This window comes from Hyla sarda, chromosome 7 (genome assembly GCF_029499605.1).
Source record: "Hyla sarda isolate aHylSar1 chromosome 7, aHylSar1.hap1, whole genome shotgun sequence".
Taxonomy (NCBI): domain Eukaryota; kingdom Metazoa; phylum Chordata; class Amphibia; order Anura; family Hylidae; genus Hyla; species Hyla sarda.
Genome location: NC_079195.1, coordinates 29,721,767 through 29,746,163, shown reverse-complemented (window position 1 = coordinate 29,746,163; position 24,397 = coordinate 29,721,767). Strand labels below are relative to the sequence as shown.

Sequence of the window (24,397 nt, the reverse complement as noted above, 5' to 3'; positions counted from 1 at the left end):
GGTCTGACTCCTACAGATTGGCCACCATTGATGTAGAGAGCCTCTATACCCGGATCCCACAAGAATTGGGGATCCGGGTAATAGGTGATTTCTTGATCACCGCCGGCAAAAGTGAAGCTTACACTAACTTTGTGAAAGAGGGTTTGGAGTTAATTCTCACTAACAATTGCTTCACATTTGATGGGGATTGGTACTCCCAGCGTACAGGTACGGCGATGGGGACCCCGGTCGCATGTACCTTCGCAAACCTTTTTTTGGCAGCACTTGAGCAGAAGATCATCTACAGTTCACAAAATCCTTATATCGGGCATATCAAATTGTACAGTCGCTTTGTGGACGATGTGTTTATTGCATGGGAAGGCGAAGAATACGAATTCAACGAGTTTGTGCAGTACCTAAATAATCATAACAGGATGAACATGTTCTTCACCAGTAAATTTTCAGCCGAAAAAATCGAATTTCTGGACGTGGAGATCCACATTAGAGAGGGCAACATAACCACTACAGGATACAGAAAGGAGACAGCCACCAACTCGTATCTCCACTACCAAAGTTATCATCCTCAGCACACAAAAAATGCTCTACCATACAGCCAATACCTCCGGATAAAAAAGATTAATAGTACAGAAGAAGGTTTTATAAAACAAGCTGATGAACTCACCAGCAGATTCCAAGAAAGAGGTTATCCTCCCAGATTACTAAAAGAAGCTCTGGAGAGAGTGAAAAAGATCCCCCGCAGTGACTTGATCAACAAAAAATATAAGAATAATAAAAAACACGCCACGTCTGCTAAAATGGAAAAAGACATTGAAGAGCAGAGATTTGTTTTTTCTTTTCAATATAACTCTCTTGCCACTGTCATCAGAAAAGCTCTTCTCAATAATTGGCACATTCTTGAAAGAGATCCTGTCCTACAAAAAGCCGCAATGAAAAAACCGCTGGTCACTTTTCGCAGGAGTGAAAGTCTGAAAAACCAATTAGTCTCCTCCTCTTTCTCCAGCAAAAAACTTGGCGAGAACTGGATAGCGAACAACGAACTAAAAGGAAACTACAAATGTGGGACATGTATCCACTGCCCCCAGATGTACAGAGGCGCCTACATAAAATTGGGAAACTGTGACATCTCTATACATGACTTTATTTTCTGCAGATCTGAATGGGTCATATATGCGATCCTATGTCCCTGCAAAAGGTATTACATAGGGTCCACCAAACGCTGCCTTTTTTCTAGATTCAGGGAGCACAAACGGTCCCTTAAAACAGGGATCGGCTCGGCCAGACTTATCGAGCATATGAAGGCTCACCACAACAGTGACGAAAAAACACAGATTTTCTGCGGCTTAGAAAAAATAGCCACCGGGGGCACAGCCAGAGAGAAAGTCCTCCGACAGCGAGAGGCACATTGGATCATTAAGACCGATGCCATGGGCATTTTGGGGCTTAATGATCGCAACGAGCTTACAGTATTTCTGTGAGATCAAGTGTATGACGCCCCGTACACTGACATGAACTAATTCTGCAATCCACGTGTACTTAAAGACTTCCCCTTTTTTGTTTGAATTTATCTCACTCCCCCCTTACACATTTTTTATTCTTATTGCAACTTCTTCGTTTTTATCCACTTTGATAACACTTTTTGTGAATGTCAATCACGTACCTGAACAGGTACACCAGTCTCCTCCTACCGAGGATGACGTCATAGGAGCGCCCAGATAAAGGATGCGCTCAGACAGACACGAGGTGAGGCCCGAAGAAGCGGTTTTAACCGCGAAACGAGCTCGTAGCTGTCACCGCTCAGCTCCGGCTGTAGCGATCTCTCCGTATCTTCTCCCGTACAGCGGCCGGCCGTACATGGACTAACTCAGTGACACAGCGCAAGAAGGGTGAGTGCAGAAGCAACCTTTTTCTCACTTTGATATTTTGGACATTGTTCTCTCCTGCTTTCTTGCACCACCCCGCTCCATACCCCCGATTTCCCCTGTTACAGTGCATACACTCCCAGATATTGTGGGTGACCGCGGTGCGGTCCTATCTCTCTATCTCCCCTCCACATTATAGTAGTTATATTCTTGTATATAGGAGCAGTATTATAGGAGCAGTTTTATAGTAGTTATATTCTTGTATATAGGAGCAGTATTATAGTAGTTATATTCTTGTATATAGGAGCAGTATTATAGTAATTATATTCTTGTGCATAGGAGCAGTATTATAGTAGTTATATTCTTGTATATAGGGAGCAGTATTATAGTAGTTATATTCTTGTACATAGGAGCAGTATTATAGTAGTTATATTCGTGTATATAGGAGGCAGTATTATAGTAGTTATATTTTTGTATATAGGATGCAGTATTATAGTAGTGATATTCTTGTATATAAGAGCAGTATTATAGTAGTTATATTCTTGTATATAAGAGCAGTATTATAGTAGATATATTCTTGTATATAGGAGCAGTATTATAGTAGTTATATTCTTGTACATAGGAGGCAGCATTATAGTAGTTATATTCTTGTATAAAGGAGGTAGTATTATACTAGTTATATTCGTGTATATAGGAGCAGTTTTATAGTAGTTATATTCTTGTATATAGGAGCAGTATTATAGAAGTTATATTTTTGTATATAGGAGCAGTATTATAGTAATTATATTCTTGTACATAGGAGCAGTATTATAGTAGTTATATTCTTGTATATAGGGGGCAGTATTATAGTAGTTATATTCTTGTACATAGGAGCAGTATTATAGTAGTTATATTCGTGTATATAGGAGGCAGTATTATAGTAGTTATATTTTTGTATATAGGATGCAGTATTATAGTAGTGATATTCTTGTATATAAGAGCAGTATTATAGTAGTTATATTCTTGTATATAAGAGCAGTATTATAGTAGATATATTCTTGTATATAGGAGCAGTATTATAGTAGTTATATTCTTGTACATAGGAGGCAGCATTATAGTAGTTATATTCTTGTATATAGGAGGTAGTATTATACTAGTTATATTCGTGTATATAGGAGCAGTATTATAGTAGTTATATTCTTGTATATAGGAGCAGTATTATAGTAGTTATATTTTTGTATATAGGAGCAGTATTATAGTAGTTATATTCTTGTATATAGGAACAGTATTATAGTAGTTATATTTTTGTATATAGGATGCAGTATTATAGTAGTTATATTCTTGTATATAAGAGTAGTATTATAGTAGTTATATTCTTGTATATAGGAGCAGTATTATAGGAGCAGTTTTATAGTAGTTATATTCTTGTATATAGGAGCAATATTATAGTAGTGTTACGCCTAGCGCTCCGGGTCCCCGCTCCTCCCCGGAGCGCTTACGGCGTCTCTCTCTCCGCAGCGCCCCGGTCGGTCCCGCTGACCGGGAGCGCTGCACTGTCATGGCCGTCGGGGATGCGATTCGCACAGCGGGACGCGCCCGCTCGCGAATCGCATCCCAGGTCACTTACCCGTCCCGGTCCCCTGCTGTCATGTGCTGGCGCGCGCGGCTCCGCTCTCTAGGGCGCGCGCGCGCCAGCTCCCTGAGACTTAAAGGGCCAGTGCACCAATGATTGGTGCCTGGCCCAATTAGCTTAATTGGCTTCCACCTGCTCCCAGACTATATCTGTTCTCTGTCCCTGCACTCCCCTGCCGGATCTTGTTGCCTTAGAGCCTAGTGAAAGCGTTACTGTGTTTGTCCATACTGTGTATTTGACCTCCTGCTATTCCTTATTGACTACGATTCTTGCTGCCTGCCCCGACCTTCTGCTACGTCCGACCTTGCTTTGTCTACTCCCTTGTACCGCACCTATCTTCAGCAGTCAGAGAGGTTGAGCCGTTGCTAGTGGATACGACCTGGTCACTACCGCCGCAGCAAGACCATCCCGCTTTGCGGCGGGCTCTGGTGAACACCAGTAGTGACTTAGAACCGGTCCACTAGCACGGTCCACGCCAATCCCTCTCTGGCACAGAGGATCCACCTCCTGCCAGCCGGCATCGTGACAAGTAGTTATATTCTTGTATATAGGAGCAGTATTATAGTAATTATATTCTTGTACATAGGAGCAGTATTATAGTAGTTATATTCTTGTATATAGGGGGCAGTATTATAGTAGTTATATTCTTGTACATAGGAGCAGTATTATAGTAGTTATATTCGTGTATATAGGAGGCAGTATTATAGTAGTTATATTTTTGTATATAGGATGCAGTATTATAGTAGTGATATTCTTGTATATAAGAGCAGTATTATAGTAGTTATATTCTTGTATATAAGAGCAGTATTATAGTAGATATATTCTTGTATATAGGAGCAGTATTATAGTAGTTATATTCTTGTACATAGGAGGCAGCATTATAATAGTTATATTCTTGTACATAGGAGGTAGTATTATACTAGTTATATTCGTGTATATAGGAGCAGTATTATAGTAGTTATATTCTTGTATATAGGAGCAGTATTATAGTAGTTATATTTTTGTATATAGGAGCAGTATTATAGTAGTTATATTCTTGTATATAGGAACAGTATTATAGTAGTTATATTTTTGTATATAGGATGCAGTATTATAGTAGTTATATTCTTGTATATAAGAGTAGTATTATAGTAGTTATATTCTTGTATATAGGAGCAGTATTATAGTAGTTATATTCTTGTATATAGGAGGCAGCATTATAGTAGTTATATTCTTGTACATAGGAGCAGTATTATAGTAGTTATATTCTTGTATATAGGAGCAATATTATAGTAGTTATATTCTTGTATATAGGAGCAGTATTATAGTAGTTATATTCTTGTATATAGGAGCAGTATTATAGTAGTTATATTCTTGTATATAGGAGGCAGCATTATAGTAGTTATATTCTTGTACATAGGATGCAGTAATATTGTAGTTATATTTTTGTATATAGAATGCAGTATTATAGTAGTTATATTCTTGTATATAAGAGTAGTATTATAGTAGTTATATTCTTGTATATAGGAGCAGTATTATAGGAGCAGTTTTATAGTAGTTATATTCTTGTATATAGGAGCAGTATTATAGTAGTTATATTCTTGTATATAGGAGCAGCATTATAGTAGTTATATTCTTGTATATAGGAGGTAGTATTATACTAGTTATATTCGTGTATATAGGAGCAGTATTATAGTAGTTATATTCTTGTATATAGGAGCAGTATTATAGTAGTTATATTCTTGTATATAGGAACAGTATTATAGTAGTTATATTTTTGTATATAGGATGCAGTATTATAGTAGTTATATTCTTGTATATAAGAGTAGTATTATAGTAGTTATATTATTGTATATAGAAGCAGTATTATAGTAGTTATAGTCTTGTATATAGGAGGCAGCATTGGAGTAGTTATATTCTTGTACATAGGAGCAGTATTATAGTAGTTATATTCTTGTATATAGGAGCAATATTATAGTAGTTATATTCTTGTACATAGGAGCAGTATTATAGTAGTTATATTTTTGTATATAGGAGCAGTATTATAGTAGTTATATTCTTGTATATAGGAGGCAGCATTATAGTAGTTATATTCTTGTACATAGGATGCAGTAATATTGTAGTTATATTCTTTGACCTGAGGAGACAGTTTTATAATACTTTTTACAATAACCTCTCAATGTTCTTTTAATGGCTTCCTCTCCATAGTGGCATGTTCATGATACATAGCTCATGTTCTTTCTTTTTCCTGTAGCTTTTTTTTTTTTTTTACCTAGTCTTAAATGTTGTTTACCATTAAGTTGAATAATTGTTCAATTTTCTCATCTTCATTTTGGCTAAGAGAGACCTGGAAACAATCCAATGTAGTATATAAAGAAGCAGCATGTGGTCTAGCTGATAGAGATTCGATTCATGTGTATGTAGATGCATGTGCTCATCTGGTTGTCACCCACACATAGTCACCAGGCAAACTGAACTAAAACATGTTTCCAGATACAATAAGGAGGTACTCCGCGTGTCCACAGTTACTGCACCGGAGATAGGCATCAAACACTGTATTCAATATTTACCAGGATGGCATATTTTTTTTTTTTTTATGAGAAGTTATATAAAAGAATTATATTAAATATTATTAAATAATTAAATAATAATAATAATATCATCATCAAGCTTTGCTATGAGAATCTAAGGTTTAGGGACATCTAAACTTCATATATGAGATTCACAAAAGTCTTGGTCTATTAAAGGGGTACTCCGGTGGAATTTTTTTATTTTTTTTTATCAACTTATGCCAGAAAGTTAAACAGATTTGTAAATTACTTCTATTAAAAAAAATCTTAATCCTTCCAGTACTTATTAGCTGCTGAATACTACAGAGGAAATTCTTTTCTTTTTGGAACACAGAGCTCTCTGCTGACATCATGACCACAGTGCTCTCTGCTGACATCTCTGTCCATTTTAGGAACTGTCCAGAATAGGAGAAAATCCCCATAGAAAACATATGCTGCTCTGGTCAGTTCCTAAAATGGACAGAGATGTCAGCAGAGAGCACTGTGGTCATGATGTCAGCAGAGAGCTCTGTGTTCTCAAAAGAAAATAATTTCCTCTGTAGTATTCAGCAGCTAATAAGTACTGGAAGGATTAAGATTTTTTTTTAATAGAAGTAATTTACAAATCTATATTCACAAAGAAAGATAGTATAGCCAGCACCACCGTTATATATAATTACTGTGCACAAAATGTTAGGATGTCGGACTCAAGTGTATATATCAGAAGAAAAGTGAGCGCTACACGCTGGAAAATGAACAGCAAGATATATAACTCCACAAAAAGAAAAAGAAAGCACAGCGCTCACCAGTCCATAGCAGGCAGGCCAAGCGGATGCGATAATCCAAGGACTGGACACCGGTCCAAGCAGGGAGGTGGCAGATGGAAACTGGGGGGAGCTCAGGCGTCGGGCCACGGACCGTTACACGCCCCTAGGCGCTTTGTCAGGCCGCTGAGTAAGCCGCCTGACGAATCGCCTAGGGGCGTGTTTAACTTTCTGGCACCAGTTGATTTAAAAAAAAAAAATTCCACTACAGTACCCCTTTAATCATTGAATTCAGGTGTATTATTTTGTCCCATTGCCCCAGGACTATATAATCCAGTCCTTACCAATGCAGTTACATTGCGCGGTCATTGAGAACTAAATTGTTTACTGCATAAAAGTCGCCAACGCTATGCTGACTCCATAACTGAAGAGACCAAATCTCGTCTCTAAAATCGGCACAAAAGCTGTGCCCGCCGAGAGCTTCATGATACGGGTTTACATGGCCAAGATGCTGCGTGCCAACCTTATACCACCAGACATAATGGAGATGGAGGGATGTAAAGCACCTTCACTGGACTCTGGAGCAGAGGAGACGTGTTTCGTGGAGCGATGGGTCACACATCTCTATCTGGTGTCTGATGGACGAGTCTGGGTTTGGTCAATTCCAGGAGCAGGTTACCTGACTGATCGCATTGTGCCGGCCATAACATTTGGGGAAAGAGAGATAATGCTGTGGGGTTGTTCCTCAGGGGTTGGCCTAGGCCCCTTAGTTCTATAGAAGGGAACATTTAATGCTTTAGAACCAAGACATTGTGGACAGTTGTTGCTTCAATTCTGGAAACAGTTTGGGTTCAGCTCTTTTTCTGTTCCCCCCATGACCGAGCCTCAGTGCACCCAGCAAGGTCCATAAAGACATGCAGACCATGGAAGTGTAGTGTAGAAGAACAAGACCAGCCACACAGAGCCCTGACATCAACCACAACCATCACCTTTAAAGGGGTACTCCGTTGAACAGATTTGTAAATTACTTCTATTAAAAAATCTTAATCCTTCTAGTACTTATTAGCTGCTGAATACTATAGAGGAAATTATTTTCTTTTTGGAACACAGAGCTCTCTGCTAACATCTTGACCACAGTGCTCTCTGCTGACCTCTGCTGTCCATTTTAGGAACTGTCCAGAGCAGCATATGTTTGCTATGGGGAATTTCTCCTGCTCTGGAAAGCTCTTAAAATGGACAGAGATGTCAGCAGAGAGCACTGTGGTCATGATGTCAGCAGAGAGCACTGTGTTCCAAAAAGAAAAGAATTTCCTCTGTAGTATTCAGCAACTAATAAGTACTGGAAGGATTAAGATTTTTTTTAAATAGAAGAGCAATGTACAAATCTGTTTAATTTTCTGGCACCAGTAACTTTCCACTGGAGTACCCCTTTAACCTGTTAAGGACCCATGACGTACCGGTACGTCATGAGTCCGCTCCCGTTCTATAATGCGGGGCCACGGCGTGGCCCCACGTCATAGCGGGTCGGGGCCGGCCTCTAACAACGGCCCGGACCCGTGGCTAATAGTGCGCAGCACTGATCGTGGTGCCGCGCGCTATTAACCCTTTAGACGCGGCGTTCAAAGTTGACCGCCGCGTCTAATGTGAAAGTAAAACCATGCTGGTTAGCTCAGGGAACTGTCCGGGATCGCAGAGGCGAAATCGCGGCATCCCGAACACCTTACGTGACAGCCGGAGGATCCCTACCTTCCTCCTCGCTGTCCGATCGCCGAATGACTGCTCAGTGCCTGAGATCCAGGCATGAGCAGTCAAGCGGCAGAATCATCGATCACTGGTTTCTTATGAGAAATCATTGATCAATGTAAAAGATCAGTGTGTGCAGTGTTATAGGTCCCTATGGGAGCTATAACACTGCAAAAAAAGTGAATAAAGATCATTTAACACCTTCCCTAATAAAAGTTTGAATCACACCCTTTCCATATTTAAAAAAAAACAGTGTTAATAAAAATAAACATATGTGGTATCGCCGCGTGCGGAAATGTCTGAACTATAAAAATATATTGTTAATTAAACCACACAATCAATGGCGTACGCGCAAAAAAGTTCCAAAGTCCAAAATAGTGATCAATAAGTCCGATCAATGCAAAAATGGTACTGATAAAAACTTCAGATCACTGCGCAAAAAATGAGCCCTCATACCGCCCCATATGCAGAAAAATAAAAAAGTTATAGGGGTCTGAAGATGACAATTTTAAACGTATAAATTTTCCTGCATGTAGTTATGATTTTTTCCAGAAGTACCACAAAATCAGTCAGTAAGTAGGGTATCATTTTAACCGTATGGACCTACAGAATAATGATAAGGTGTCATTTTTACCGAAATATGCACTGTGTAGAAACGGAAGCCCCCAAAAGTTACAAAATGGCTGGGTTTTTTTCAATTTTGTCTCACAATGATTTTTTTTTTCCGTTTCACCGTAGATTTTTGGGTAAAATGACTGACGTCATTACAAAGTAGAATTGGTGGCGAAAAAAATAGGTGATCATATGGATTTCTAGGTGCAAAATTGAAAGAGTTATGATTTTTTAAAGGTAAGGAGGAAAAAACGAAAATGCAAAAACGGAAAAACCTGTGGTCCTTAAGGGGTTAAAGGAGTACTGCAGCAGTATATAACTTAGTGATCACGGGGGGTCTGACCGCTTGGACCCCCTGTGATCTCCCATATCGGGACCCAGCACTGCTGCGGCTTTGCGCGGCTAGTGCTCACGTCGTCAACCTTACTGACAGACACCCCTCCTCCATTCAGCTCTATGGGAGAGGTGGGGATGCATGAATGCTGCATCTCCCTCATTCCCATAGAGATACATAGAGGCGACGTGTTGGCCGCAGCGTCATGGTGTGGCCGACATGCCTCCTACATGGGGAGAGCCGCGGAAGAGCCAGGGCCCTGTAAGGAGATCGCGGGGGTCCCAGCAGTCGGATCTCCAGCGATCAGACACTTATTTCCTATCCTGCGGATAGGGGATAGGTTACATGCAGCTTCAGATCTCCTTTAAAATGAATTAGGACAGAGATTACAATCCAGGACCTCTCCTCCAACATCAAAGTCTGTCCTCACAAATGCTCTTCTGGATAAACGGGCACAGATTCCCACAGACACCTCCAAAATGGTGTAGAAGTCTTCCTGGAGAGGAACTCCATAATAACGTCTATGGATTTAGTATAGGATGTTCTACCAGCTCCTGTAGTTGGGATGTACAGGTGTCCCTGGGATGTACAGGTGTCCCAATCCCTTTGTCTATATAATGTACAGTGGTCCCTCAACATACGATGGTAATCCGTTCCAAATGGACCATCGTTTGTTGAAACCATCGTATGTTGAGGGATCCGTGCAATGTAAAGTATAGGACAGTGGTCTACAACCTGCGAACCTACAGATGTTGCAAAACTACAACACCCAGCATGCCCGGACAGCCAACGGCTGTCCGGGCATGCTGGGAGTTGTAGTTTTGCAACATCTTGAGGTCCGCAGGTTGAAGACCACTGGTATTGGAGGTTATACTCACCTGTCCCCGCCGCTCCGGACCGTCACCGCTCATCAAAGCTGCCCAGGATGTCGCCTTCCATCGCTGTTGCCGCGTCCCCAACGCTCCGGCAAGGCCTCTGCTTCCCCGGCATCCTCGCTCTCCGTCGACGCCATCACGTTGCTACGCACGCCGCTCCTATTGGATGACGGGACGGCGTGCGCAGCGACGTGATGACGACGATGGAGAGCGCCGACGATGCAGAGGATCCCGAAGAGGACGGGCCGGAGCCCCGAGGACAGGTAAGTGATCGTCACCGGAGCACACGGGGCACCGTAAACGGCTATCCGGTGGCAGCTGAAGCAGTCTGCGCTGCCGGATAGCCGTTTATGCGATGGCCCCGACATACAAAAGCATCGTATGTTGATACTGCCTCTGAGAGGCCATCGTATGTTGAAATGATCATATGTCGGGGCCATCGTTAGTCGGGGTGTCACTGTATCTTGATAAACCTACATAATATTTACTGTGACTGTGGGGTAATGCATTACCCACCCTCGCACTGGCTCATCTGAATATCTCCATGATGCTGCAGTTGGACGGTTCTGTTGCCATTTAATTAGCATTTCTTAAATCTGTTGCACAGATACATTCCGCACTGGCGTCCTGTGTGTATCTATTGTCTGGATGCCGGTCCTGGCAGGAGGCGCTGGACATCAGATGGTGTCTGTCTACGGTAATTGGGACTCAATTAACTAATTGGAGAATTGATTGTTATTGACGTCTTCTGCTCCTCGGCACATCTCTGAGTCCTCGATCATCAAATATTATTATTTACATTTCAGGTTCTTTGGTTCGTTGTTGTCATAGCCGCTGGATGACACCTGTTGACTCCATGCTGCTCTTATTCGAGTTTTCCTGCACTTTTTTCTATTGATGGCCTAGACTCATGATCTCTGATCATTGGGGTGCAGACACATGGCATTGTCGTGCGTTAATAACTCAATTATGAATTATGGTCATAGAAATAATTAATTATGAAAAATTAAAAATTATGAAAATTTTATTTACAAATATCAAAATTATAACCTGGTGAATTGTAGACAAAGCCAATCAATACAATTCACATCTGAGTCCGACTATTTCCTCAGATATCAACAAGTTCTTTTTATGACGGGATGACATTAACGCTTAAGGATGTAGTTTTGCAATATACAATAATACACAGGTATTATAAAAGTATGCAGATTAATTAGTTATATGGTTATAAACATAAATGAGTAATAAACACAATGATATATGCAAATGATTATTAATTAGATATTAGTAAACATTACAAGTTTGTTAATTGACTACATAAAGTAGAACAATACATGTGAGTAGTAAGTAACTTGTTACAATGAAACAAAAGCTACTAGGTTAGGAATATCATATAAGAAAAAGGTTACATATCACTGTGTTCAGAGGAAACCTCATGATATAAAGATGGGCAATATCTAATTATAGACATATCAATATAGAATGCTAAATACCCTCCCTGCCCCCTTCTAACTAACTACAATTCACATGACTCCAAGAATGAGCAAATCCATAAGGATTTAAACATGGAAGAATACTTCCGCCCCATTCTGGACTATTTTCTACACATGATCTTGGTAAGACATTAAGACAAACAGCAGAGTTTTATGATCTCACTAGACTATATTTTAGGCGGAAGAACTTGAAACAAGTAATCAAACCATGGTTTCTCCAGACATAGAGTCACCAACTAGACATTCAAATATATTGGAGAGATAAGAGTCCCATGGAGGTCTCCTTCACACAAACGTGTGAATCTCTCTGTCCAGTCCTGGTAATTGATTGTTAGTTACAATAACATTCACAAGACTGGCAGACTAGCCCTTAACAAAGACTCATTCTCAAAGTCTATACTTGAGACCTTTCCACCAGGTCTTATCTAAACATTGAGCAATGCTTCCTATGAGAATCATATATAAGATAATAGATATATACTGATGTCCTTTACAATACTAACAGTATATGACAATATCATATGTCCTACTTATTACCTAATATATATAAATAAATTCGGATGAGACATAGTTATTTCACAGTAGCCATGCCGTGGGTGAGACTCTGTTCATCTGCTCACATCTTCGGCTGTCCGGCCACGCTGGGAGTTAAAGTTTTGCAACAATTGTCACACATTTTACCACCACATAGTGAATGGATCAAAACGCTCTACACAGGTGCTGTAGACCAAAAATGATTACAGTGCAGCTACACCAGTAGGTAGTACATAATGCCCCAGTAGGTAGTAGGTAATGCTCCCAGTAGGTAGTACATAATGCCCCAGTAGGTAATGCCCCCAGAAATTTCCCCAGTAGGTAGTACATAATGCCCCAGTAGGTAGCAGGTAATGCTCCCAGTAGGTACAACATAATGACCCAGTAGGTAATGCCCCCAGTAGGTAGTACATAATGCCCCAGTAGGTAGTAATAATGCCCCCAGTAGGTAGTAGGTAATGCTCCCAGTAGGTAGTAGATAATGCTCCCAGTAGGTAGTAGGTAATGCTCCCAGTAGGTGGTAGGCAATGCCCCCAAGTAGGTAGTAGGTAATGCCCCCAAGTAGGTAGTACATAATGCCCCTGTAGGTGGTAGATAATGCCCCCAGTAGGTAGTAGGTAATGCTCCCAGTAGGTAGTAGATAATGCTCCCAGTAGGTAGTAGGTAATGCTCCCAGTAGGTAGTAGGTAATGCTCCCAGTAGGTAGTAGGTAATGCTCCCAGTAGGTAATTCTCCCAGTAGGTAGTAGGTAATTCTCCCAGTAGGTAGTAGGTAATGCTCCCAGTAGGTAGTAGATAATGCTCCCAGTAGGTAGTATGTAATGCTCCCAGTAGGTAGTAGGTAATGCTCCCAGTAAGTAGTAGGTAATGCTTCCAGTAGGTAGTAATAATGCTCCCAGTAGGTAGTAGGTAATGCTTCCAGTAGGTAGTAATAATGCTCCCAGTAGGTAGAAGGGAATGCTTCCAGTAGGTAGTAATAATGCACCCAGTAGGTAGTAGGGATTGCTTCCAGTAGGTAGTAATAATGCTCCCAGTAGGTAGAAGGTAATGCTTCCAGTAGGTAGTAATAATGCTCCCAGTAGGTAGTAGGTAATGCTTCCAGTAGGTAGTAATAATGCTCCCAGTAGGTAGAAGGGAATGCTTCCAGTAGGTAGTAATAATGCACCCAGTAGGTAGTAGGGATTGCTTCCAGTAGGTAGTAATAATGCTCCCAGTAGGTAGAAGGTAATGCTTCCAGTAGGTAGTAATAATGCTCCCAGTAGGTAGTAGGGATTGCTTCCAGTAGGTAGTAATAATGCTCCCAGTAGGTAGAAGGTAATGCTCCCAGTAGGTAGTAGGTAATGCCCCCAGTAGGTAGTAGATAATGCCCCCAGTAGGTAGTAGATAATGCTCCAGTAGGTAGTAGGTAATGCTCCCAGTAGGCAGTAGGTAATGCTCCCAGTATGTAATAGATAATGCTCCCAGTAGGTCGTAGGTAATGCCACCAGTAGGTAGTAGATAATGCTCCCAGTAGGTAGTAGGCAATGCTCCCAGTAGGTAATAGGTAAGGCTCCCAGTAGGTAGTATGTAATGCCCCCAGTATATAGTGCCCCAGTAGGTAGTGCCCCCAGGTAAGAGGTAATACCCCCAGTTTTCCTTTAAACAGATTTGTAAATTACTTTGATTAAAAAATCTTTACCCTTTCAGTACTTATTAACAGCTGTATGCTACAGAGAAAATTATTTTCTTTTTGAATTTCTTTTTTGTCTTGTCCACGGTGCTCTCTGCTGACACCTGATGCCTTTATCAGGAATTGTCCAGAGCAGGAGAAAATCCCCATAGCAAACCTATGCTGCTCTGGACAGTTCCTGACATGGACAGAGGTGTCAGCAGAGAGCACTGTGGGCAAGACAAAAAAATAAATTTAAAAAGAAAATAATTTCCTCTGCAGCATACAGCTGCTAACAAGTACTGAAAGGATTGAGATTTTTAAATAGAAGTAATTTACAAATCTGTTTAACTTTCTGGCACCAGTTCATTTAAAAAAAAAAAGTTTTCCGCCGGAGTACCCCTTTAAATCTTACACATACAGTATATATATATATATATATATATATATATATATATATATATATATTCAGCTGAATATGGAGGATGTATCATAGAGAGGCAATAAATCAGTTTGCGATATTAAAATTAAAGCATTACAGTTGTGGGTATATATCAGTGTTTCCCAACCAGTGTGCCTCCAGCTGTTTCAAAACTACAACTCCCAGCATGCCCGGACAGCCTTCGGCTGTCCGGGCATGCTGGGAGTTGTAGTTTTGCAACAGCTGGAGGCACCCTGGTTGGGAAACACTACTTTAATCTCTGCATACAGTCCAGTAACCAGCAGACTGGGAGAGAGGCCAACAATGAGCGCTGCACACAGAGGCCAGTACTGGAGGAACTGGTTTCGTTTCTTAGTGATAGTTCCTGCTTCCTGCATACAGTTAGAGAAAGCAAGCAAGAGCAAGAGACACCCATCAAAGCAGCCAAGAGACGGCTGGAGACAGACAGCAACCACACTGAAGAGAGAGTCCAGGAGCGCAGAACTAAAGTTTGCACCAAGAACAGTCGGCAAACAGACCAAGAGACATCAGACAGCAAGAGACCGTTCAAGATAGATGCAGATGTCACCATATAACAGGCTGAGAACAAAGAGTCCAACCTAAAACAGGACAAGAGACAGAGGGTGACAGCGAGAAACCATACAGTAGGACAAGAGACGTACGGCGAGAGCAAGAGACAGACAGCCAGGGCTTCAAGAGTCTAGAAAAGGCACTAAAAAAGGCTCTAAAAAATACTAAACAAAAAGTGTGTGTAACTTTATAGCACAAAAGCAAAAAAGAAAGCCACCCGAGAAGCTATAACGTCACTGGATATTATAAGGATGGAGCCCAACGAGACCCCAGCACCTGCTGACAACAAGAACCCCGAAATGTCTCCACACAACATGTACACCCAGAAGCCCCGAGCGTCCTTCACCCTCGAGTACATTGATCCAGAAGTTAAGCAGAAACCACCGAATGAGGACTACCTCATATTCAGGGTAATGGTAACTTTTTTGGAGTGTGTGGGGGTCAGTGCCTTTGTATAGAATAGCATCTACTACTACGGTGTTCTCCAAACTGTGGACCACCAGATGTTGCAAAACTACAACTCCCAGCATGCCCGGACAGCCGTTGGCTGTCCGGGCATGCTAGGAGTTGTAGTTTTGCAACATCTGGTGGGCCGCAGTTTGGAGATCACTGTATTACTCTGTCTATGGTCGTACAATCAGGTACAGTCCGGCAAAATGCACATCAGAAATGCTGAGTGAATACACCTTAAAGGGGGGAAGACTTTTTTTTATTTTTATGAACTGCTATGGGGATTTTCTCCTGCTCTGGACATTTCCTGATACGGGCATCAGGTGTCAGCAGAGAGCACTGTGGACAAGAAAAAAAAGAAATTCATAAAGAAAGGAATTTCCTCTGTAGCAAACAGCTGCTAATAAGTACTGGAATGGTAAAGATTTTTTTAATAGAAGTCATTTACAAATCTGTTTAACTTTCTGGCACCAGTTGATTTAAAAAAGAATGTTTTCCACTGGAGTACCCCTTTAAGGGTAGGATCACTTGTAACGTATCCGCAGCGTATGTTACGCTGCGGATCCGCCGATGACCTGACCCATTTTGTGCCTCCAGCTGTTGCCACCCCTGTTCCCCCGCCTTGCTCCGCCCCTGGCCTGCTCGCTGCGGCAATCCGCCGCTACGAGCAGCCACACAGGGGGCCTGTGAGTCAGCGAGTGCACTCTGACATCACGGTGCAATGTACTCAGACATCGCAGCTGCTCCACGATGTCTGAGTTGAGGTCCATGTGTAGTGTACATGTCATAACAAAGTAATGCGCAGTGTACTCAGCTGCACTGCGATGTCAGAGTGCACTCGCCGACTTGCAGGCCCTCTGTGTGGCTGCTCGTAGAGGTGGATTGCTGCTGCGAGCAGGCCAGGGGCGGTACGAGGCGAGGAAACGGGGGTGGCAACAGCTGGAGGCACAAAATGGGTCAGGTCACCGGCGGATCTGCTGCGTAAAATACGCTGCAGATCCGTTACGTGTGACCCTACCCTAAAGGGGTACTCCAGAGAATAAAAATGTTTTCAAATCAACTAGTACCAGAAAGTTAAACAGATTTGTAAATTACATCAATATAAAAATCTTAATCCTTCCAGTACTTATCAGCTGCTGTATGTGCCAGAGGAAGTTGTGTAGTTCTTTTCTGTCCGACCACAGTGCTCTCTGCTGACACCTCTGTCCGTGTCAGGAACTGTCCAGAGCAGGAGCAAATCCCCATAGCAAACCTATCCTGCCACGTAAAGAGGTGGCAGCAGAGAGCACCGTGGTCAGACTGGAAAGAACTACACAACTTCCTCTGTAGCATACAGCAGCTGATAAGTACTGGAAGGATTAAGATTTTTAAATAGATGTAATTTAGAAATCTGTAAAACTTTCTGGCACCAGTTGATAATGAAAAATTTCCCCCCTCTGGAGTACCCTTTAAATAGGAGGATGCACTATTAAGCTACTCCTCTTGTCATGTGACCCTCTTGTGTGCATGGCCCTTTTACAGCTGCACCCATCTGTTTCTATAGAAGTAGCAGAGCTGAGTTTGTTCGGTTGCAAACTTATGCATTTCTTTATCATAATTTACACGGCGGAATGTAAGCAAAAATAATTACGCTCGGAAATTCCGTTGCAGCGGAGTCCCATTGTTTTTAGTGGGATTCTGCTGCATCGGGCACACAACAGAATTTTCGGCCTCTGAAGAAAGAATTAGCATGTAAATTCTTTGGGCAGGATCCAACTCAGAAGTTGCTGAGTTGCCCAAAGCAACCAATCAGATCGCTTCTTTAATTTTTCAGAGGCCTAAAGTTGCTGAGTTGCCCATAGCAACCAATCAGATCGCTGCTTTCATTTTTCAGAGGTCTAAAGTTGCTGAGTTGCCCATAGCAACCAATCAGATGGCTTCTTTAATTTTTCAGAGGTCTAAAGTTGCTGAGTTGCCCATAGCAACCAATCAGATCACTTTCTTCATTTTTCAGAGGCCTAAAGTTGCTGAGTTGCCCATAGCAACCAATCAGATCACTTCTTTCATTTTTCAGAGGCCTAAAGTTGCTGAGTTGCCCATAGCAACCAATCAGATCACTTCTTTCATTTTTCAGAGGTCTAAAGTTGCTGAGTTGCCCATAGCAACCAATCAGATCCCTTCTTTCTTTTTCAGAGGCCTAAAGGCCTCTGAAAAATGAAAGAAGCGATCTGATTGGTTGCTATGGGCAACTCGGCAACTTTTCCTCTGGACAGGTTTTGATAAATCTCCCCCACACTGTGTGAACATAGCTTTATAGTCACTAAACACAATTTTTAGTCTGCCACATCTGAAAATGCAAAGTTTTGTAAAAATCATGGATGAATTGTAGCCTAGGAATCTAAGGACAAAGGGCAGATTTACTATTGCGTTGAATGCCGTTTTTGTGGCGACAAGAAAGCACATCATTGGACACAATGTGTTAATGCAGCATTTTTTTTTTTCTGCGCCTTTTTCATATATGCCCTTTTTTAAAATGACTGTGAAATCCAGCTGTGGGCACTTTCCGAAGCGGCGGACGATATTTATTATTTGCGCCTTTTGGCAAACGGGGAGCATAAAATGGCGCATCGACCTTACACAAGCCACAGATTCATTCCATGTCGAGGCAACCTTTTCATTGTGGCTGAAGGCAGCAAAAGCTAAGGTAAAATTCAAAAGGTGCCATATTTATTAAGGCCGTGCACCTTTATTGTAAATTTGCCAAAAACGGCATCCTACAGCCAACATTGATAAATGTCCCCAAAGGTGATGTAACTTGATTTTTTTCTCTTTTCCCCATAGCCTACGGTGGTGGAGCAAGCCATCCAAGATATCCGGAACTATTTATCTCCAGATGAAGATGGGAACTTAAGAAGCTCCTGGATCCTATCACAGTAATATTTACCTTTGATACCTTTAGGGTCTATTTATATGGCAGAATTTCCGCATGCGGAATTCCACCTCAAATGAAAGCCTAGTAGACTTCTATGGGATTCCGCACTCCCATTCACACTTCTGAATTTTCTCTTGCGGAATTTACTTTTTAGGTTAGCCCCAAATCCAGCTAGCGCTAACCCCCAATTATTACCCTGGTACCCACTGACCCAGGGGTGCCGGGATGAGCCTATACAAACAGGCCAGGAGCGTCAAATATGGAGCTCCTGGGCCTAGGTAGTAACAGGCTGGAGTTATTTAGGCTGGGGAGGGCCAGTACTCGCCCACCCTGGTAACGTCAGGCTGTTTTGTTGAGAATGAAAAGGGGAACCATACACGTTTTTATTTATTTTTGAAAAAAGAAAAAAAGTGTGTGGTTCCCCATCTTTTCATTCTCAGCCAGATACCAACCAAACAGCCTGACGTTACCATGGTGGGCGAGGACCATTGTTACTGGTCCTCCCCAGCCTAAATAAAGCCAGCCTGTTAGCACCTAGGCCCAGGAGCGCCATATTTGACGCTCCGGGCCTATCTGTACCTGCCCTTCCCAGCACCCCTGGGTCGGTGGATACCGGGGTAATAATTGAGAGTTAGCACATGCTGGTTTTGGGGCTAACGCTAAGCATGGCTTAGTAATGGATTCCATCTATAAGACAGCTTCCACTACTAAGCATGTAACACCACACGGAAAAAAATAATTAGTTAGCCCTCATTTACAATTTTATTTACATTTTTTAAGAAGCACAGGTCAATGACGTAGTTCACAGGATACATGTATCTGAAACAAGATAAAAGCACAGAAAATGGTACAATACAACATTTTTTGGCACTCTCCACTGGGGAGAGCACCCATAAAACAGTGTGTTCCCAAAAAGCTGGGAGTTGTAGTTTAGTAACAGATGGATGCTCCCTCTTTGGGAAACCACTGTCAGAAAGGGTCCATTCACATTATACATTTTTAACATGCCATGCTAAAAACATATCAGATCACTTCTTTCATTTCTCAGAGGCCTTTTCAAAAAATGAAAGAAGCGATCTGATTGGTTGCTATGGGCAACTTAGCAGCTTTTCCTCTGGACAGGTTTTAATAAATCTCCCCCATAATGTCAACAGAGCCATTCTTACCACCGTCATTGCAGATTGTGAGTGTCTTCTTGTATGGCTGATGCTATTACCAGGGGGGGATTGGTGGTGTTACTGATGGATGATGGGGGTGCTACTACTACTGCCCGGGAGAAGGATCAGTAGCACCCTCATCATCCACCAGCAACCCCCCCCCCCCCAGCAAATCCTGCTGACGGATGATGAGGGTGCTCTTACTACAAGGAGGGGGTGGGGGGTGATGCTGGTGGATGATGGGGGTGCTAATGCCAGGAGGATGATCCGGCCGATGGATGATGAGGGTGCTACTGCGACCACCCATCCCCCCACCCCCCTCCTTGGCAGTAGCACCCCCGTTAATCTATCAGCAGCATCATCCTCCTGGATGATGGGGTGCTGCTGCCAGGAGGATGGGGGGGGGGGCTGGGCGGTTGGTGCTAGTGGAAGAGCCGGACGTGCCGCTAACCAAGGAGCAGCGTACCTGGTGTCACCCGGTGCGGCCCGCATCCCGGTTGCTACGCCACTGTGTCGAGACCCATCCAAGATGGAACAAGATATCAGACCCATAAGTGAAGGGTAAAAGACAATTGTCTCCAACCATGTGTAATCTCTTGCACCAATCACATTATATATTGCACACACTCACCACCATTACCCTATAACATCAAATATGAGCCAATAAAAGATACTAATACTTCTCTCATTGCAGGATAAGTCACTGGGGCACAGAACGGGAAGTCATTGCTTTTCTCTGCGACCAATCACTACTGATCTGTTACTATGACTTTGTGGAGCTGGGTAGATCCCACGTGTTTCGTATCCCTCTGAATTACATTGACACAGTGACATGGGGACCTCTGTCGTATCCCAAGATGGCTGTTAATAAGTAAGTATTTTAAGGGATTCAATAGGGTCACATTTGGGGAGGGTAGTTTTCTAGTTCCTGGAAACAACCCCTCTGAGAAACTTGAGAAATAATATTATTTCTGGGGCAGCTCACTGCATATGGATTTACTATATGTGGATGGGGGCTGTATAGATCTCTGCAGTGAGCTTCCCTTGGTGGAGGATGCAGACAAACAGGATTGTATCACTAACTATAGTATGGTGCTGTAAAGATTAAAGGAGAACTCCAGCCAAAACGAACTTATCCCCCTATCGAAAGGATGGGGGATAAGTAGCTGACTGACCCCGTCTACCGAACAGGCTCAATTTATTTTTATAGGAATGCCAAACAGACCCAAGTACAGCATTCGGGCATCTCCGGCACTCCTATAGGAATGAATGAAGCGCATGCCGTCTAAAGCTCGCACTCCTCACTGAGAGCCAGGGTCCCATTCCAGAAATCGCAGGGGGTACCTCGCGATCAGCTACTTATCCCTTATCATGGTCATCTTATATTAATATTCTAATATTCTGCTCCTTTGCTTTCTCCAGACTGGAGGGAAAAGTGATCCAGATAAAGTGGGACAAGTTCAGGGAACCTCCTTCATTCCTATCATGGTGGAATCCATGGACAGAAGATCTATCATACATCAACCTGATCCAACATCCAGGAAACCCACCAGAAAAACACTTAAGAGACATGTGTGAGGTGAGGCTGAAGATTCTATATCATGCCTTCTTACACCTCTGATTGAAATGTATCAAATAATATAGAGGCCCAAAGTATTTCAGGAGAAGGGCGAAGAGTGGGCAGTAACCTGCACAAGTAACTTGCGCAATTACATAAGTGAAGATGAGGCTGCATGTGTCATGTATTATGTCGAGATAGGGAGCAGTGCAGATTTGAGCGCGCTCCAAACCACTGCACCTGCCTACCTGGATGATCCGCCCTAAACAGTGGCCCCAACTGGTTGACGTTCCCTATACTAGACTAAGGGGCAGCAAGAAAAGCCAGACAGGCCAGATCAGCAACACGTGGGCAAAACATTACAACTTCAGCAAACAAGAGGATAACTGGGGATAAGCCAGAGAGTCAAAAATGAGTTGGGAGTGTAGTACAAAATCAGAACCAGAAGCAAAGTTAGGACAAGCAAGGGTCTAAGCAGGAGGCTAGCAAAGTACAAAGACAGCTGGCAAAAGCAAGGTCACAAGCAGAGGTTAGGTCCAGTTAGGTCACAGGGAACAGGAATGCGAGTGAAGGGAAGTATCCACAATAACGTGCATAGGACTAAGCAGCTGACCAGTTTAAATCAGATCGGCCCATTACACCCAACTTTCTAATTGGCCGGACGGAAGCGCCACTAGTGACATGCATCGTAATCAGGATGATGAGAATACTGAGGATCAGAGGCAGCGCTGGAGGTGGGCCGGGTAAGTAAACATAGGTCCATGATGTAGAATGTCAAAGGGGACAAGAGGGAGCTTGTAGATAATAGAAGATGCTGGAAATTGAACAGAACCAGAACCCAGGAGAACATTGGTGGCTCAGATAACCATTGCTTTCTTGCCTTCCAGCTGGAGACCTTCATGGAGAAGCTGGTGGAGATGGTGAAGGTGGCACACGAACGCAACCCCCTCCCGGGTCGAGCCAATGGTCTGCTGGTCCTCCAAAGGCCGGTGACCATAGATACATCACTCGGACTTGTCTCTCTCCTCAACCACAAGGTCCAGTTGGGCTACGCCAAATCCAGATGGAGATTTGGATTCTAAGCAATGGACTTCATGTATTATGCAGAAGATATAAATACCATGGATACACAACAGTAGTTCACAGCAGGGACACGGGATTAGACATTAGAGCTGGGCGGTATGACCAGAAATGGGTATCACGGTATTTATTTGTTAAAAATTCCCCCATTGCTCCGGTACCGGCCTCACAGTCCAGCAATGCGAGCCTCATGCTGCTTCCTGGGGATGGGTACGTCACAGAGCCGTCAGCTGTCAACCAGTATTGCGGTATAGGAAAAATTCATATCATGCAGGAAAAACACTTCGGTATTCAGTATGAAGCGGTATACCGCCCAGCACTATTAGACATCTGGATTAGTTACAACTTTTATGATTTTTTTTCCCCATACTTGACTTGGTCTTTACTTAAAGGGGTACTCCACTGCCCCAGCGTTAGAAACATTTAGTTCCCAATGCTGGGTGCAGGCTGCGGGGTCATGACATCAAACCCCGCTCCCTCAATGCAAGTCTATCCCATAGGGGCAGGGAGTGACGTCACGAGGGGGGTGGCCGTGAGGCTGCAAGCCCACACCCAGCGTTCAGAACTAAATGTTACAAGACTGGGGCAGTGGTGTATCCCTTTAAGAAACATTTCCCACTTGATTTTTATCTCATATCTGTTTAGCATATAAAAAATAAATGTAATATATTATCTGGTGAGATACCATTTTCCACGCATAAAATATGCACAAAATAAATAAAAGTAATTTTCTAATGTACTTGGTGTTTTAGTTTCTTTACAATTTTCAAGATTTCAGCTTGCTGTCAGTGAATGAAACTTATCACCACATCCTGATCACATAGCACATGGGTTGATTCAATGTATTCTTGTGTATATATATATATTTACTGCAGTCTTCTCAGGTATCATAGATTATATATATATATATATATATATATATATATATATACTGCAGTCTTCTCAGGTATCATAGATTATATATATATATATATATATATATATACTGCAGTCTTCTCAGTTATTACATTTATATATATATTACAGTCTTCTCAGGTATTATAGATTATATATATATATTTTTATATATATATATATATATATATATATATATATAGTATATATGTATATATACTGTAGTCTTCTCAGGTATTACATTTATATATATATATATATATTAGGGATGCACCGATATATCGGCGGCCGATACAAAAAATGTGCCGATAATGACCCACCTCCCCTGCACGCCCACAGCACAAGTTGCAAACACTGCCAGTGGCAGAGGCACTCGTGGGGGGTGCAGGGGGGGCCGGGCGCAACATCTGGGGGGCGCGCTCTCCGGGATAGGAATACTACTGATTATCTGCCCGGGCTGGCTCCCGTGTGTGGCTGCAGGCGGGGGCCGGCCAGCGCATATAAAACCTAATACTGTATACTAAAAACCAGGGGGCCTCCAGCTGTTGTGAAACTACAACTCCCAGCATGCTCGGACCGTCAAAGTCTGTCCGGGAATGCTGGGAGTTGTAGTTTCACAACAGCTGGAGGCCCCCTGGTTTTTAGTATACAGTATTAGTTTTTATATGCTCTGGTCGGCCCCCGCCTGCAGCCACACACGGGAGCCGGCCCGGGCACATAAAAAGAAGTATTCCTATCCCGGACATCCCTGTGTCCCGAAAAATCTTTTCGGGACATAAGGATGTCCGCCTGTCACTCACCATTCCCCAGCGTCCTCCTGCGATCCTCCTTCGGTCCTTCGCTTCTCCGCCTCTATGGTTGTACGCACGGGACGTCACTGAGATCCCGTGCGTACAACCATAGAGACGCAGGAGGACCGCAGGATCATCGCAGGAGAACGCGCGCTGGCCGGGGCCTGGTAAGTGACCGGCGGTGCGTCATCTTGTTCAGTGTTTCAGTCACCGCTCCCCCGGTCCCGGCACCTACTGCTATGGTCCATAGCAGTAGATTTGACCCCGGGCCGGAGGAGCGGTGACCGGAACACTGTGGGGGCAGCAGTACAGACATACAGCCTCCAGCCGTACACTGTATATGGCTGGAAGCTGTACGTCTGTGGGGTGGGGGGGGGAGCTGCCTACTATTGTGGGGGAACTGCTGACCTAATGTGGGGGGGAGCTGCCTAATATTGTTGGGGGGAGCTGCCTACTATTGTGGGGGAGCTGCCTAATATTGTTGGGGGGCAGCTGCCTACAAATGTGGGGGGGGGAGCTGCCTAATATTGTTGGGGGGGAGCT

General features: G+C 42.9%; 1 protein-coding gene across 2 annotated transcripts; it reads left to right on the top strand.

The window, feature by feature from the left end:
• The first annotated feature begins 14,809 nt into the window (after nt 1-14,809).
• On the top strand, nt 14,810-22,891 carry LOC130281762 (tumor protein p63-regulated gene 1-like protein). 2 transcript variants are annotated; one of them, XM_056529357.1, is made up of 5 exons: nt 14,810-15,423; nt 18,284-18,375; nt 20,226-20,402; nt 20,954-21,110; nt 21,977-22,891. In XM_056529357.1, the coding sequence occupies exons 1-5, from the start codon at nt 15,265-15,267 to the stop codon at nt 22,169-22,171; spliced, it is 780 nt and encodes a 259-aa protein (XP_056385332.1). In that variant the 5' UTR covers nt 14,810-15,264; the 3' UTR covers nt 22,172-22,891. The 2 variants fall into 2 exon arrangements, with proteins under 2 accessions (XP_056385332.1, XP_056385331.1); XM_056529356.1 differs by lacking the exon at nt 14,810-15,423 and adding an exon at nt 17,964-18,146.
• The last annotated feature ends 1,506 nt before the right edge of the window (nt 22,892-24,397 follow it).

Excerpts from the sequence above, each read along its gene's own strand:
- LOC130281762 (XM_056529356.1), top strand. The coding sequence starts at position 17,976 with ATGACTGTGAAATCCAGCTGTGGGCACTTTCCGAAGCGGCGGACGATA. Across the intron at positions 18,376-20,225 it reads AGCTCCTGGATCCTATCACA|GATAAGTCACTGGGGCACAG; the intron begins GTAATATTTACC and ends CTCTCATTGCAG. Across the intron at positions 20,403-20,953 it reads CCCAAGATGGCTGTTAATAA|ACTGGAGGGAAAAGTGATCC; the intron begins GTAAGTATTTTA and ends TGCTTTCTCCAG.